At 38.3% G+C, this 16009-nt stretch overlaps 1 protein-coding gene across 1 annotated transcript; it reads right to left on the bottom strand.

Moving 5' to 3' along the window:
- Positions 1 to 1414: 1414 nt before the first annotated feature.
- LOC102512344 (olfactory receptor 5A2) lies at positions 1415 to 13966 on the bottom strand. Its single transcript, XM_014566803.2, is given in 5 exon segments — positions 1415 to 2119; positions 2122 to 2526; positions 5224 to 5287; positions 12983 to 13024; positions 13922 to 13966. Coding segments are annotated over 5 exon segments (1110 nt in total). The 3' UTR covers positions 1415 to 1565.
- Positions 13967 to 16009: the final 2043 nt, after the last annotated feature.

The raw sequence follows: 16009 nt of genomic DNA on the forward strand, positions 1-16009 counted from the left end.
TTGTTTGGGAAGTTTTATTTAACCTGTGGCTGATTAGAAGCCCCAGATCATTTTTGCTTTATTCGGGCTTTGTACCAATCCCCATCTTAAGCACTAGATTTCAGGAGAATTAGTGAATGAGCATTACTTTCTCCTGGGTAGCTGAGCAACCAGCAAAAACGCCTTATATCTTCTCAATGAAAAGAGAAAATTTCCATAAGTAGCAAACCTATATGTGGCCGAACAAAAGAGATTCTTACAAAGACCTTATAGTCAGAGTCTTTGCTCATCAAAAAAAAAAAAAAATAGATATAATAATAGACCAGTGACAGTCCACATAAATCCAGAGCATGAGGCTTATTTATTCATTCATTCATTCATTCATTCATTTTCCAACGACTTCTGGCATTAGGGGAATTTAAGATTAGCTACCAAAGGTAAGTTGAAGGATAGGAGTTCAGTGAACTGGAGCACACGTGAAGAAAGTTGGAAGGAAAATGGCAATAAGGAAAAGGCAATGTGTCCAGGTAGCTGACAGACTTAGGACAATGGTAGCATTTCTACACGTGGCCACTTCTATGAATTTGAGTTATTTCTGTTTCCCTAAGGACTGCTTCCTGTACACAAAAGAAAGCGGGGGTGAGACATTGTTATAGGCATGCTATTACATCCCAATTTGAGTAGACACTATGAAGTTATTTCCTCTGTCTCTTTTTAGCACGTTAACCTGGATTTCTCCTGATTTATATAAAACTGTCTAATGATATTGACTAATTGACTGATAATATGAGCTAGTATTTATTAAATATTACAATATACCAAGCACTAGGCTAAGCCCTTTTTCATGCATACTCTCACTTAATTGTTGCATCAATTCTGAGGTAGATAGAAGTATTATTCTCATTTTTACACATGAGAAAAATGGAGTTTGTAAATAACTTACCTAAGGCCACATACTTGCAAAATGGCAGAGATGAGGTTAATAATTACGGGTCTGATGACTTAAGAATACTTAACAAATACTCTTAACCAGTCTTTGCAAACTCACTTTCCAATGTGTCAAAGCTATTATTACGGAGGTCAAGTTTTCTACCAAAGTAAGAAAATGTCTTCTATTTCTTTGGCTCAGATGGTGATAAATTATCATAATATAACCTCATTAGAAGGAAAGGCAACTGTTTTAGAAGAAGTATGCCCCTTTTTAGATTATAATGCTGTATATTCCTGACCTACCTTAAGAATCTCCACCCTGAATGCTGGACTAACATTTTTTTCAATATTTTCCTCCTACAGACACAAACTCTTACTGCCATGCTCCAGGTTAATCAGTCTTTGTCATGGTGAAGTTTCTACTAAAAGGAGCATTTATAATCTCAAGCTATGCAATACTATTCATTCTAGAAACTAATAATGGCCAAACTGTTTTCCCACAACCAATTGGAAACTGGTTAAAGGAATATTTGAAAAGGAAAAAAAAAAAAAAAAAAAAAGCCTGGTCAGCACAAATTGTTGTGCATGACATGAAAGTCTGAACAGGTGACCCAGCTCACAGCTTCACCGTAACCATTATACCAGGGTCAGAAAAATCAATGCGCATGAGAAAGCAAACAATCCCTTTCCACAGCTTTCCTCATGGCATCTTTAATCTCCGTATTCCTCAGACTGTAGATGATGGGATTCACCATCGGGATCACCAGAGCATAGAATATGGACACCACCTTGTCCTGGTCCAGGGAGTAGCTGGAACTAGGTCGCATGTACACAAAGAGACCCGAACCGTAGAAGAGGGTCACAGCAGTCAGGTGAGAGGCACAGGTACTGAAGGCCTTGGTCCTACCTTTAGCTGAGCTGATACTCAGCACAGCAGCAACAATGTAACCATAGGAGATGAGGATCACAAGGACAGACGCCACCCCAACAGCAACACCCACGAGGAAGTTCACCACCTGGCTGGTGAAGGTATCAGAGCATGACAGAACCAGGACCAGAGGAAGGTCACAGAAGAAGTGGTTGATCGTGTTGGGCCCACAGAAATCATGCTGATAGACGGAGTAGGTTTCTACCAAAGCACTGAGGAATCCACCTGCATAGGCCCCAGCCACCATCTTCAAACAAAGTGAATGGGATATGAGGGCTTGCGTAGAACTGGGTTGCAGATTGCAGCATACCGGTCGTATGCCATGGCTGCCAAAAGAAAGCATTCTGTCAACCCCATTGCACAGAAGACAAAGTACTGTGTGGCACAGCCAACAAAGGAAATGGTTTTCTGCGCTGTGATGATGTCAGAGAGCATCTTGGGTGTTGTGGAGGACACATAGCAGATATCCAGGAAGGACAGGTTACTGAGGAAGAAGTACATGGGCGTGTGCAGGTGGGAGTCCATCCTGATGAGGGCGATGAGGCTCAGGTTCCAGGCTAGTGTCAGGAGGTAAATCCCCAGAAGTAAAACAAAAAGGAACATCTTCATTTGAGAATGATCTGAAAATCCCAGGAGGATGAATTTTGTCACAATTGTATTGTTCCTGCCTTCAGCCGTAGACTTGCTTCCTGCATAAGGGGAAGAAGCAATCCTGTGATCAGTTAGACTTTGTTATTAAATGAGTGGGTATTTCCTAGAAGATCATACAGTTAACACCAAATTTAGCCACCTGCTAGGCAAGGTCTTCTTGGAGGAAGACAACCTGCGATAATCTCTTGGCACTATAAAACCGTATGCTATATAACTTGTTGACTAGAAGAGAATTAGTCTGATAGAACAGAGAATGACTAGAAGCCAGTAATCCGAATTTTGCCCACAGCTCCACTCCTAACTCCCTGGGAGCTGTGGAGAAGTCATTTCACTTCAGTGGGATTCTCATTTCCCCAACTGAAAAATAGGAGGGTTGAATCAGATGAGTCTCAAGGCTCCTTGGACTTGGGTCTCTTATGGCTTTTTAGACATCCAGGCTTGAAAATGTAAGCTCAAGTTAACAATAAAGTTAGGAATGTCTTATCTTTTATATATCTTTGGTATAAGAATACAAAAAAGGGGCTAGTTTTTTTTAAGGAGCTAAATACAACGGGGTATAATATTTTACATATTCCATTTTGAGGGAGAAAATTCAACCCATAATAAAAACAGCCTATTCTTTTAGGTAGTAAAACTAAAGAGGGAAAATATATGTTTTTATTTATATTTATATATATATATATATATATATATATATATATATATATATATATATATACGTATAATACACATATACATACATGCTTAGAATTTTTCTAATTATATAGTAAGTTTTTATATAAGTCACTGCATAAAATGCATTAAAAGATTAAAATTTGGACTAACCATGTTCATTATAATTCACTATAGTCAAGATATGGAAACAACTTAATGTCCATTGATGGATGAATGGATAAAGAAAATTTGAAATAGATAGATGGTAGATGGATAGATAGATAAATAGTGGAATATTATTCACCGTGATAAAGAAGAAAACCTTGTCTTTTGCAACAATATGGATGAACACAAAAGACACTATGCAAAGTGAAATAAGCCAGACACAGAAGAACAAATTCCACATGATCTCACTTATACGTGGAATCTTAAGAAGTCAAACTTACAAAAGCCGAGAGTAGAATGGTGGTTGCCAGGAGCTCGGATGAGGTGGGGAAGAGGAAGGGAGATGCTGGTTAAAGGGTGCAAAGTTCCAGTTATTCAGGATAAATAAGTTCTGGAGATCTACTGAACATCATGGTGACAATAGTTAACATTACTGTATACTTGAAAGTTTTCTAAGAAGATAGATCTTAAATCTTCTCAATACACACACACACACACACACACACACACACACACACACACACACACGTAACTATGTAGAGGTGATAGATAAGTTATTTACCTCGATTGTGATTTTTCACAACATATGCATATATATAAAAAACAACAAATTGTACATCTTAAACATATGCCATTTCTATATGTTAAAGATCTGTCTATAAAGTTGTTCAAATAAATAGTGCTCCTAGCTTTGTGTTTTCTAAACATTTTAAATCTCCCCACAATCAGTCACTGATGGATCAGCCAAAACCAAGAAGAGCCAAGACAACTCTCCACTATGACATCAATCTATTAATCCCACCAAAGAGGAAATTGGATGAGTTTGGTGTTTCTCATCTTAACGAAATCTTCCCTACCAGAATGTAAGCTACTCAAAGGCAGGCGGGGTGTTTTATCTGTCCTGTTTATTTATCTATCCTGAGTCCCTAGAAGAGTGTCTGTGATGTTGGCACAGTAAATATTTGTTTAATGAATGAATTTTCTTCACTGCTTATCCACAGAACTTAGCAGAGTGTTTGGCTTATAGTGAGTGCTCAATGCTAATTATATACTATGTAATATGTAATATAATCACAAGCACTTATTAGGGTTTATTGAGTACCAGGCACTGTTCTAAGGACTTGATTAATATTAACTCATTTAATCCTCTCTGGAGGTGGGTAGAGGTACTCTGCCCCTTTCACAGATAAAATATGGGAAAGGCTGTACATTTATAATTGTCATTTGTTGGATGAATGATGTGGAAGGAAAGAAGGCAAATTTACTGAATTATTTCATGCAGAAGTGTCCTGAGTTCTGATGCTAAAGAAGAATTATTGGTTGCTTTGCTCCAACAACATCTTTGGAAATTTTAATTCATCTGTGTTTCCCGCTGCTCTATGTCTGGTTTCTGGTTCCATCAAATTTTTTTGTATACTTTGGCCTCACACAAATAGTAATGTCTGCTTCTAGACCCCCTTTATTACCAAGTCTCAAATGGCCTTTGAGAGTTCATTATTGTAATGGGGAGGGGTAGCCATGCTCTCCCTCCATGTGGCTGCCTTGTCGCGCACTCCTGGGTCCAAAGGAAAAGCCCAGCAGTCATTACAGACAAACATTTTTCTGAGCGCTGATTGTTCTCTGGGGTGATGGGGAACAGGGCCAGCCACCCACGCCAGAGTCTTATTTACAGCCCTCTGCCTTATTCTCCGTGAGCCTTCCCAGATCTAGGTCCAGGAAGACTTCCTTTTGTGTGGATGGGCAGCCTTCCACTGTAAGAGACCCTTCGCTGGCAGTAAACCACACACAAACAGGCCTAAGTTTATACTAAAATATGGTGTTTAAAAACATGAATTTCCAACTGAGAGAGTTGGCTTTGAATTCTAGCTCTGTCATTTTGTTCATATAAACATGTACCGAGTTTTTAAATCTCTTACCTATCGATTTCCTCACTTGTGAAGCCGGTGTAATAATACTTATCTCAAACAGGTTGTCGTGATCCTGAAATGAGACATAAATAAGAAAGCCTTAGCATAGAGCCTAGTGAAAAAAACCACTCAATGAACGTTAACTAACAATATCATTCACTGTCTCTAGGGTCATGAACAAGAGCTCTTTCCTTTCTATCTGACTTTTTACTGTGACTCATTTTCATTGTAATGAAAACAGTTCCTTCCTTGACTCTTTAATGTGGTGGGTGCTGTGCCCAGCATTGCCAAGACCTGGATGTGTCTCTACAGATGAGTCAGTAGCATCTCCCCACCCCTGCTGGGCTTCACTCTCTAAAGACCCCCCTCAACTCTGAAAGTCTGAAATTTTGAGACCATGATTTCCTGGTTTTTGAAACTTTTTCTATGGAAATAAAGTTTACACAGAAGGAGTTAATCTGTTTCATGGCGATCAAGTTAGCAATCTTCAGTCTGAAAATAAAAATTAACTGACAGAAATATCTTCTATATGAAGGAACATAATTACTGAGATTCTTGACACACATGGTAATAGGTGAATTCGGAGGAAGAAATTTAGCAATGGAGATGGCTGAAAGAAGAAAGTAAATGACTCCCAAAATAGACTGCAAAGGAGAGAAGGCAAGAAGTTCTTACCAAGAGAAGCATTCTTCCCCAGGCTTGGGGATAAACTGGTCCAGGAGATCCTGAGGCTGGGAGAGTCAAGCCCAACTAACTTTGAACGAGTTTTGATACTGAGTTAAGATCTGGGATAACTTAGAAAATAACCCCTTCATTATGCTCTATACATTTTGAGGGGATTAGAGAAGGCTGATAGAATGGTAATAGATGTCATCTGTCGTGCCAACTCTGATTATAGTGATAACGATTATCTACAAAGTCATACTGAGAAGCTCAAGAATAAAAAGCAAATTATAAATTAGCAATGTCTGCATTGGACAGGAAAATGTAGAGTGAGGACACTCAATGCATCTGTCAACTTATTCTATAAAAATAGTTACCTTATTTTTAACTCTCCTGGATATAACCATAAATGTTTCATAGCCTTACTTTAAAATATCAAATTTCAAATATGATTAAGTTTAAGAATTTAACGCCATTCAAGTGAACATCAAAAAGTACAAAAGCAAATAAACTCCATATAAAATTACAAATATTTAAGAGACATTTCTCTGAACTTCCACCCAAAATTTATCTCACTACGATTCTATGCATCTTAGAGTTTGTTTGCTGACAACTTCTCCTAAAATATGATTTGCTTTCATGTTTGTTTAACATTTTAGCATACCTGTTTTATTAAGGTTACTTTAATTGCTTCAAGGCAAAGCCTAGAGAAAAACCCAGAGGTATTTGGAATTAAAACACAATCTTGATTCTCAAATTAGAGTTTGAAAATTATCTCAGTTTGTATTCCTTCCAAGGGCGATGAGTAAAAACATTAACCTTACACAGATTCAAAGTCTTTTCACCAAACATTCCAAAATAAGGTATAAGATTAAAGTACATTTAGAGGTTTTAGAGATCCTTTAAATATACGTATTTGCAAGAGAGAAGTCCTAAGATAGAAGTTGTAGAAACTAAGTTCCAATTCCCAACCTACAGTGGTAGATTAGGCTCTTGACCTCTCTGGACCTCAGTTTTTCATTCTGAAACAAAAAAAGCTAAAGTAGAAGACCTTAATCACCCAAATAACATGGTTACAACTCAGATAACTGTATTTTTAAAAAAACATTATTTTCACAGACGCCTACTAGGTTAGACCCCCTATGGAATGTTGCTGCCACCTGGTGGAAGTATGCCTAAATTGTAGGGTCAGTTTTAAAAGATGACTGAGGACTAAAATCCACATGAGAACTCAGCTTTTGATCTTCCTCAAACACATTACATGCCCATCACACTCTTAGCACTGTAACAAGAGCTCCTCAAGAACCTGAACTCAATACTATTATGCAGTTCAATTCTGGGAAAGAAAGCAGAGGAGAGAACAGAAACCGGGGCGATGGGCAACTTACCAACCATATTGTAAATAGTGAATAATGCTAATAAACATATTTTGATAAGGATGATGCAATTGAGAACAGGTAAGCTGCAAGTTCACATTCATAGTACCATTTTAAACAAATCAGATTTTTTTTACTTCTCAAAAAGAAGCATCATGACATAAGGAAGGAGAGTCTAGAAGAACGGGCATCATAGGTTTAAAAAAAATTGGTAATGTTAACTCACGTCATAGGTTTGAATCCTGTCTATTTTCATCTGTGTGGCTTTGTGAACTTCAGCTGATCTCATATAAGGTCTTCCTTCATCTGTGAGATGCTCCAAAACTATATCAGTATCGTCAGGTTATGTGAGGATCAGATGATATACAACATCTATGAAAACCATTATATAAGAACTAGTTACATGGGACAGGTTAAAATTTTGATTTTTAAATTCCCATTATTCTCAGAAGAAACACTTTCAGCTATAATATTCTTGTACCGATTTATTAGAAATGCATAGTAATCTATATTATTATTGTTCCCAGTTAACTATATATGTTTTCATTAAATATCAGCTAATTATATGTTTTATTTAAAATGCCAACTAATTTGGACATAGTTTTTTTGTTAGTTTCCATATGATTTATTCTTGTTAACTAGGGTAAGTATATTGAATTAAAGTTTTATTTCAAACTTACAATGTTGGATATAGTTTTTAAGACTCATTTTTAGAAAATCTTGGCATAGTGATTTTTTTGTAAACAATCACCTATGTCTTTTTTTATTGTTCTGAGCTTAATATTATTGTGGACACTATTTATGAACCATGTGAACATTATACTTCTGGAAAACACTTGAATTAAAAAATAATTAGACACTCTTTGAAGACAAACTCAAAAGGAATCATTGAGAAATTATGTGTTGACTTGAAAATAAAGTTTAAATGTCCTTAACCATTGATACAATGAAAGTTGAAGCAAAAATTTTAATTAACAACCTGTTGATTGGAATGAAATCCAGCTTGCACATAAAAATATGAACCTGTGCATGACTATTACAATCAACGTCAGATTATTTTTAAAGAAAACTCTGGTCTTCCTTCAGGTATCAATTCCACCCAGGTAGCTTTTAAATCTGTGGTTACTAATGAGCTGAACCAGAACCTTTCCCTTCTAGTAAATGGATGGAATGGGAAAATACATCCACTCCAGATTTAGTTAATCTGGCAAACCAGCTTTCTCATCCTCTAGATGAGTCATCTCGAAGGAAGACTGCCAAAATTCTTAGTCTTCAACTCCAGCAGATGAAGTCTCCTAAATGAAACCAAAACCCTTCTAGGACATTGGGAGCAAATGTTGTTATAAATTTAATCTCTGTAGGTATATCCAGTCCTTTAACCAATCTTTCTAACATCCTTCCAATTCTCAATGCTGAAGCTCCAAGGAATTGCCATGCTTCTTCCCAATCCTCCCTCTTAATCAGCTTGGAAAAACTTGTCTCCAGATTGGGGATGTATCTTTTCAAGTTCTAACTGACACCAGAGCCACATTCTTGGTGCTCAACCTCACTACTATAAAGCAACCCCGAGGAAACTCTAATTCAAAAAGATACATTCACCCCAATGTTCATAGTGGCACTATTTACAATAGCCAAAACATGGAAACAACCTAAATGTCCATCAACAGATGACTGGATAAAGAAGTTCTGACTGGATAAAGAAGATAGATAGATAGATAGATAGATAGATAGATAGATAGATAGATAGAATGGAATACTACTCTGGCATGAAAAAGAATAAAATAACACCATTTGCAGCAACATGGATGGACCTGGAGATAGTCATACTAAACGAAATAAGCCAGAAAGAGAAAGAAAACAGCACATGATATCACTTGTGTGTGGAATCTTTAAAAAAATGACACAAATGAACTTATTTACAAAACAGAAACAGACTCACAGATATAGAAAACAAACATGGTTACCAAAGTGAGGAGAGGAGATGGAGAGAGGGATACATTGGCAGTTTAGGATTAACATATACAAACTACTATATATAAAATAGATAAACAACAAGGTCTTATGGCATAGCACGGGGAACAACATTCAACATCTTGTTATAGCTTATAATGGAAAAGAATACAAAAAGGAATATATGTAGATATAGATAGATACAGACATCTGAATCACTATGCTGTACAACAGAAACAAACACAACAGTCTAACTTGACTATACTTCAATATAAAAATTTAAAAATTAAAAAAATAAAGCAGCCACTGCCTTGGGGTAGTAAAACCATGAGGATCTCTAATGAACCTCAAGAGATTCCTGTCTCTGAACCTATTTCCTTTCCTTTATGCCCTTTGAGAGACACATACCTTCTTCTCCTTAGTTTCTCCACCCCACCATTTATTAGGCTGAGACTCCCTAAAGAAGGATGATGCTCGAAATTCTTTCTCCCAAAAGGAGGAAATAACTGTAGAATTTAATGACAGTGATCAAAGTAACCAATCAGACAAGTTAAATGACCCTTTGACATCTTTTATTTGTTTCCATCTGGGATAGTAGCACTGATTCTGGAAACACTAATCATTTGTCTCTTTTGAATCAACTGTCATCTTCCTTATGGGCACATCTCCAATGGATGTTGGCAAAATTCACAGTGCACCTCCCATCAAGATTCAAATAGATTCTTCAAAGCCTTTTCTCAGAATTAATCAATACCCTATAAGCAAAAACGTCCTTCAAGGCATGAAGCCCATACTAGAAGATTACAAGGTTCAAGGCCTCATTATCCCTTGCACCAGCCCCTGTAACACTCATTTTACCAGTGAAAAAATTTAACAGTCAAGAGTGGAGGTTTGTCCAGGATCTCTGGGCAATAAACAACATTGCTATCGCTCAACACCCTGCTTTCCCTATTCTCTACTCATACGTTACTAACATCCATTCCCACCAGAAGCAAATTGTTTTCTCTAATTAATGTATTCTGAGCATCCTTTAGTGTCTCGATTGATGAAGCTAGCCAATAGCTTTTTGCCCTCACTTGGGAAGAAAAACAATTCACCCGTTCAGCAACGTTCTCAGGGTTTTACTGAGAGTCCTTCTCTCTCCCGTATCCTGAAGGCTGATCTAGACGCCACGAAGTTCCCTGGAGGTTCTACTTTGTTACAGTGTGTGGATGATTTGTTTCTGTGCTCTCCTTCTCAAGCCTCCTTGCAGGAAGACAGCATCCACTTGCTAACGCTTTCAGCCACAAAGGGACGTAAGATCACCAAAGTTGCAATTTGCCCAAAATTTAGGTCATCTGCTATCTCAGAAGAAGGGCTACTCTTAGATCCAGATAGACTTCATGGTGTCCTAAGTTTCCCAGAAGCAAAGACTAAGTGATAATAGCCAGGGCTATTTGGTTATTGCTGAAATTGGATGCCAAGCTTCTGTCTCGTGGCCAAACCTAAGTTTAAACAAACATAGGCAAAACTTTCTGTACATTTTAGTAAACAGTGACAACCTCAAGCCAGTTTTATGGGAAGAACAGGACAACATGATTTTCAAGACCTTAAAGGAAAGTTTGATGAACCCAACTGCCCTTGGGCCCCCCAATTATCAAATTCCTTTTTTCCTATTTTGAATACAGAAAGGAAGGGAATGAACCTTGGGGTACTCACTTAAACACACAGGAACCACCATTGACCCACAGGGTGTCATAGCCAGCACCTGGACCCTGTGCACAGGGATATGACCATTGCCTTAGTGCCATTGTGGCCACTGCCCTCTTGGTTAACGCTGCTGAGAAAATCACCATGAGATTCCCTTACAACTGCTTGACACTGACAGATTGCCTCTTGACTCCTTGTGATGCTCTACAAGCTCCTCTGGGTACTGCTGACTCCTCGCGGCTCACTGGTGCTCTTATGTTAAAAAGGCATTTCTCTTGGTCCTTCTAAACCTCAGATCCACCCTTTTTAGAACTCATAGACTCTCACCCTTTGAGACAGTCACAGATGGCTCCACCAAAACATGGTTATTATTAACACAAGCAATTAGGCCTTTGCTATAGTGGAGTATCTCTCCTTTTATCAGTTGTAGGCTAAAAGAAGCAGGGTCCAAGTGAATTGGGCATCCTGTGACTAGCTATTCCTTCCCTGCCTGGTTAGGTAACTTTCTTCCCTTAATTGGCCATGGGTCTAGGAGCAATCTTCCACTCTTTACTGTAGCTATTTTTAAAAGATCAAAGTTCAAAATTCTCAGTTTCAGAAATACGGTGAATCAAACTTTTTATTTTCTCCCACCATCCACAAACACGTGAATTAATGGCTTCCCTTTGGTTGGGTGTCTGGTCTCAAATTAATTTTTATTTGGATATGGCATTCTGTGAAATAAAAGTCCTACATCTTTATATTACATCATCATTCTGATCAGAATAAGTTAAGAAAAATTTTAGGGGGAAAAGCCCTGTGTCTAATGTTTCTCTCTTGGAGGAAGATAGTAGGTTTCTGTGGAAAGAGAATGGATTTATGAATTGAGGGGTATGATTGACCATAACAACACATCTATGTGCAACTGAGTTCCAAAATATATGCATATATCATATATTCATATGCAGGGTTTTATGTCACGTTCTGATGGGTTCAAATATGGAACCAATCCTTTACAAGCTATAAAATTTTTAGCAATTTATCTAACTTCTCCAAATTTCAGTTTCCTCCTCTTCAAGGGGAAGTTTGGAGGATCTAGTGAGTTAACACACATGAACCGCCCAGTACAGTTTGCACATAGCTTAGCACATAGTAGGAGCATAATAAGATTGAGTTTCCAACTCTTTAACGTACTTCAAGCCAAAGAAGTTCTATGAAGGACTGGAAAGAGTAAGTGTAAACACTGTGTGTACCCATCACATGTACAAATATGTATGCAACCTTGTTTTCTCCTACTGAGTGTGTATCTCAGCCTACGTGTTCCACTGCTGTCCTGAGTTTGCTCACCATGCACAATCAGAAGAGATCTTGATTAGCCTTGTGGGATCAGAGGAGCTGGCCATTGGGATAGAGCTTAATAAGCATGGTCTTCAGAGCATTTATATGAATATGTGTTCTCCATACTACCCCAGAGATCAATTAACTACAAATCTGTGAAGTTTAGGTGATACATTCCATTCCCTTTGAAAAAAAGAAAAAAAAGACCCTCAAGGGGAAGTGTAATAAAACATCTCCAAGGAGAAAGAAGAAAACTCTCAAATTCAGCCCCAACCCCAGCTTTTAAATATTTCCAAAATCACCCCAAATGCAGATATTAGTTGATACCGGAAGAGCTTCGTAAAGATTATATCTTCTTCCTCCTCTCCCTGGATATCTTTTCCCTCTACTTTTCTGCCCACAAACACACATCCTATGTGACAAGTGGATATTTTTATCTTTGGTGAACAAACCAGCCTCAAGCTTGCTCTTGAAACTTGTTAGTGCCTTGGGGACTGGAGGCAGGTACTGAAGCATGATTATACGCCTTAAAAAGCAGAACCCCACACATGCACTAGCAAGATGACAGGCAGAACAAGAGGGAAGGCTGAGTGCAGTCACTCGTCTTTTACTTTTTGTTCCACATCCCTATTAATATTATTTTATAGAGCACCCTAGATCTAGAAACCTGTGTAGATGACGAAAAAGTTCCCTGGCTTTCAGTTTTTACCCATATGCCTCTCAGTTCTACCTGTCCTTCACCAAATTCAGCCCCAATCTTGGTTCTACCTTACTGCTCCTTTGATGGACTCTTGAACCATGGTGAGATCTTGCAACTAGGAAAAGAATCAAGAAGATGTCAAATTTCTGAAGGAATTGCTGTGTCCTTGAACATGGCCCCAATTACAAGTAAGTGATATGAAAGCAATTTGGAAGGGCTGTAATTGAGGCAGACTGTACATAGCAGATTTTCCAAATACTGCAGAGACCTCTAATGTCTGAAATCCTTCTTTTTTCTGACTGATGGCTTGAATTTTTCCATCTGAATCTTAATTCTTGGATTTAAGTCTTGGCACCTTTTGACTTCATTTGTACATTTCATTTTAATTCATTTGTGACTTTCACTTGAAATCATTTGCACATTCTGCTGATAGACGTAAAAGAGCAAGACCTTAAAGGCACTGGGCTCTTGCCCAGTGAAAGCACGAGGTACTGTGAAATCAGGAAAATCACAGAAAACCACAGTTTGGCTGAGGCTTTCCTTGTTACTATTCCATTTTTCTTGCATCCCCAACAGCAACTGTTAAGCTCAGATGAGGCATATTTGGTTATAAATTTTAACACTTTCTTGAAGCTGTGTCATAAAAGATGACTTGGTTGATAAATCAACTCTACCAGGTCCCATCAATTCTGAGTGTCTTCCAGGTGCCAGGTGTTTAATTTTACTGTGTCATTGTATCTTCACCACAGCCTTGAAGGCTAGTGTTATTCACAAAGACGCAGCTCCAGTATCTATGAATCCAGTCCCCCCAAACTCTTTCTTCAGCTCTGTAAAACAGGGCTGGTGTTGATTACACATATACCATGGGATCATAGGGATTCCAGATTCAGACCAAACTGAGCCTCCTGGAGTTTTCTGCAAGAATGACGGAGATTCCCTTCCTCTCTTAAGGGAAGAAGCACCTCTTTGTGAGCAGAGTTCAGCCATGTAAACTGCTTCACACAACCCTTACGATACCTTCCAGGTAACGTTCTGGAATTACATTCAGGGCATCCATATGTGAGAATAAAACCCTGGAGAAGCATTTCTTCTTGTTTCAACTTGCCCAGCTTCACTGTCTGCTCCTGGGGATGGGACGTTTCATTCTTAGATATGAAAATTTTCCCTTCTAGTGGCAACATTCAGAACAGACTTCCAGCTGGCACATCAAACCCCCAGATTATTAAATTTTTCAACTTTACCCCTGGATACTTTTTATAAACCTATGTGGTCCATCAGTGAACTCTTTATTTCCATAAGATAAGCACATTTAACCTATCACATGATGAGGAAGTGTTTCCCAAAAAAAAAGCTGAGTTCCATAAATAATTCTTTAAGGAATATTCACTGCTGATAGCAATCACAGTCCCAATGTATTAAGCAAATACCGCATCTCAAACCCATGAACATTTCACACATTACCTTAAGAGATCCTCAAACAACTCTGTTAAGTAGTCACTGTTATCCGCATTTTGAAAATGGAGAAATTGAGACTCAGAGCAGCTAAATGAGTTGCCCAACATCCCACCACTGGCAAGTGGCAGAGTCAAGATTAAAACCAGTCTTGTCCTAAAACCTGTCCAGAATCATAACCACTACCTGATCCCACTCCCCTTTCTGCTTGCCTGAATAGGTGCTCCAAATAACCTGAACCACGCCGCGGACCTCGGGTTCCTACCTTATTAAATAGCTGACCAGCACAGAGTGGGACGAAGGCTCCAGCAGAGCTGTTTTTGCTTAGATCCACTTTCTCATGGCTCTACGCCCGCAGCAGATTACTCCAAATTTTGCTACAGGTCCTTTTCTTTTCTTCCAGGGGAAAGAATCTTCTCCTGATTCTAGGAAGTCTACACACCTTTCACAAACAGGTACATAACCTCTGAACATAGGATAAAACTTAAAGCCATATTCGTAAGATTGGGATTGTAAGAGACCTCCTAAACCCTGCACAAATGATGGCATGGTTACAGCTAAAACAAGGTTCATGTTGTCTCACTATCCAAATTTGAGGGTTTTAATGCTGAAAAATCTGTAGCAGGCGCTATTAAGAGGGAAGGGATGAGCCCCAATTCCAAGGGCCTCTCTCTGTGCAAGTTCGGAGAAGAAAGTTAAGAAAGTCAAAGAGAACTTGACTAGCAGTGAGTAAATATGGATTGATTTATGAAAAACTGGGGATATTAAATTGAGATAGCACACCTAAATTGAGCAAGAAAAATTCAAAACAAACACAGAAAGTGTTACTTTGCAAATCGTCAAGTTACTAACTTGGGATGGTTTCTATCATATATGTAAGTTATAGAGAGTATGTGTACCATGATGCAAACACCCACACGTATACACATATACCTGCACATGAAAGGGGTACACCAAAATGTTAAGTCTTCATTTCAGGAGGTGGAACATCATAATTTCCAGTTTCAGGGTTTTTTTGTACATCAAGCAGGAACTGCATGTGATTTTTAGGCTTAATATTTCACAGTTGTCTGCTGATCAAATCATTTTACAGTTCTCACATATTGCTTTAAATTCATAAAATAACATTTTCTTTCTGAAAAATAAAGTAAAATTTGTTGGATTTACTATATTTTAAGAAGTAGATAGAATAGGCTGAAAACATAGCTTAAAAGACACTTAATTTTGTTGACTTCCCAATTTGGGGGTCAAGAACTGAAGAAGGATCAAGATATATTCCAAATGTTTACGAGTCATTCACCATGAGCCACCAAGCCCTCTGACCACACTCTTCCTAGTGCCTCCTGCAGGGACAGGACCTCAGCTTCAGAGAGCTACTGACGGCAGAGTTCTCCTCTGAGCTACGTGCACTGAAACAGTGTGGACGTGAGAGGTGATGATGGGAATCCTTACAGATGCAGATTGAGTGGAATCCAGTCCCTGATCGTCAAAGATGCTTCATATACCAAAAATTCTAAGAATTTGATTTAGGATAGTTTGTAATTTAGGTTTTAAACAATAGCAACAACAAACACTTGTAGAGTGCTTACTGTGGGCCAGGAATGTCCTAAAGGAGGTTGGGAAGATGGTAGATAATTAGGTAGGTAGG

Source organism: Camelus ferus, chromosome 10 (genome assembly GCF_009834535.1).
Source record: "Camelus ferus isolate YT-003-E chromosome 10, BCGSAC_Cfer_1.0, whole genome shotgun sequence".
Taxonomy (NCBI): domain Eukaryota; kingdom Metazoa; phylum Chordata; class Mammalia; order Artiodactyla; family Camelidae; genus Camelus; species Camelus ferus.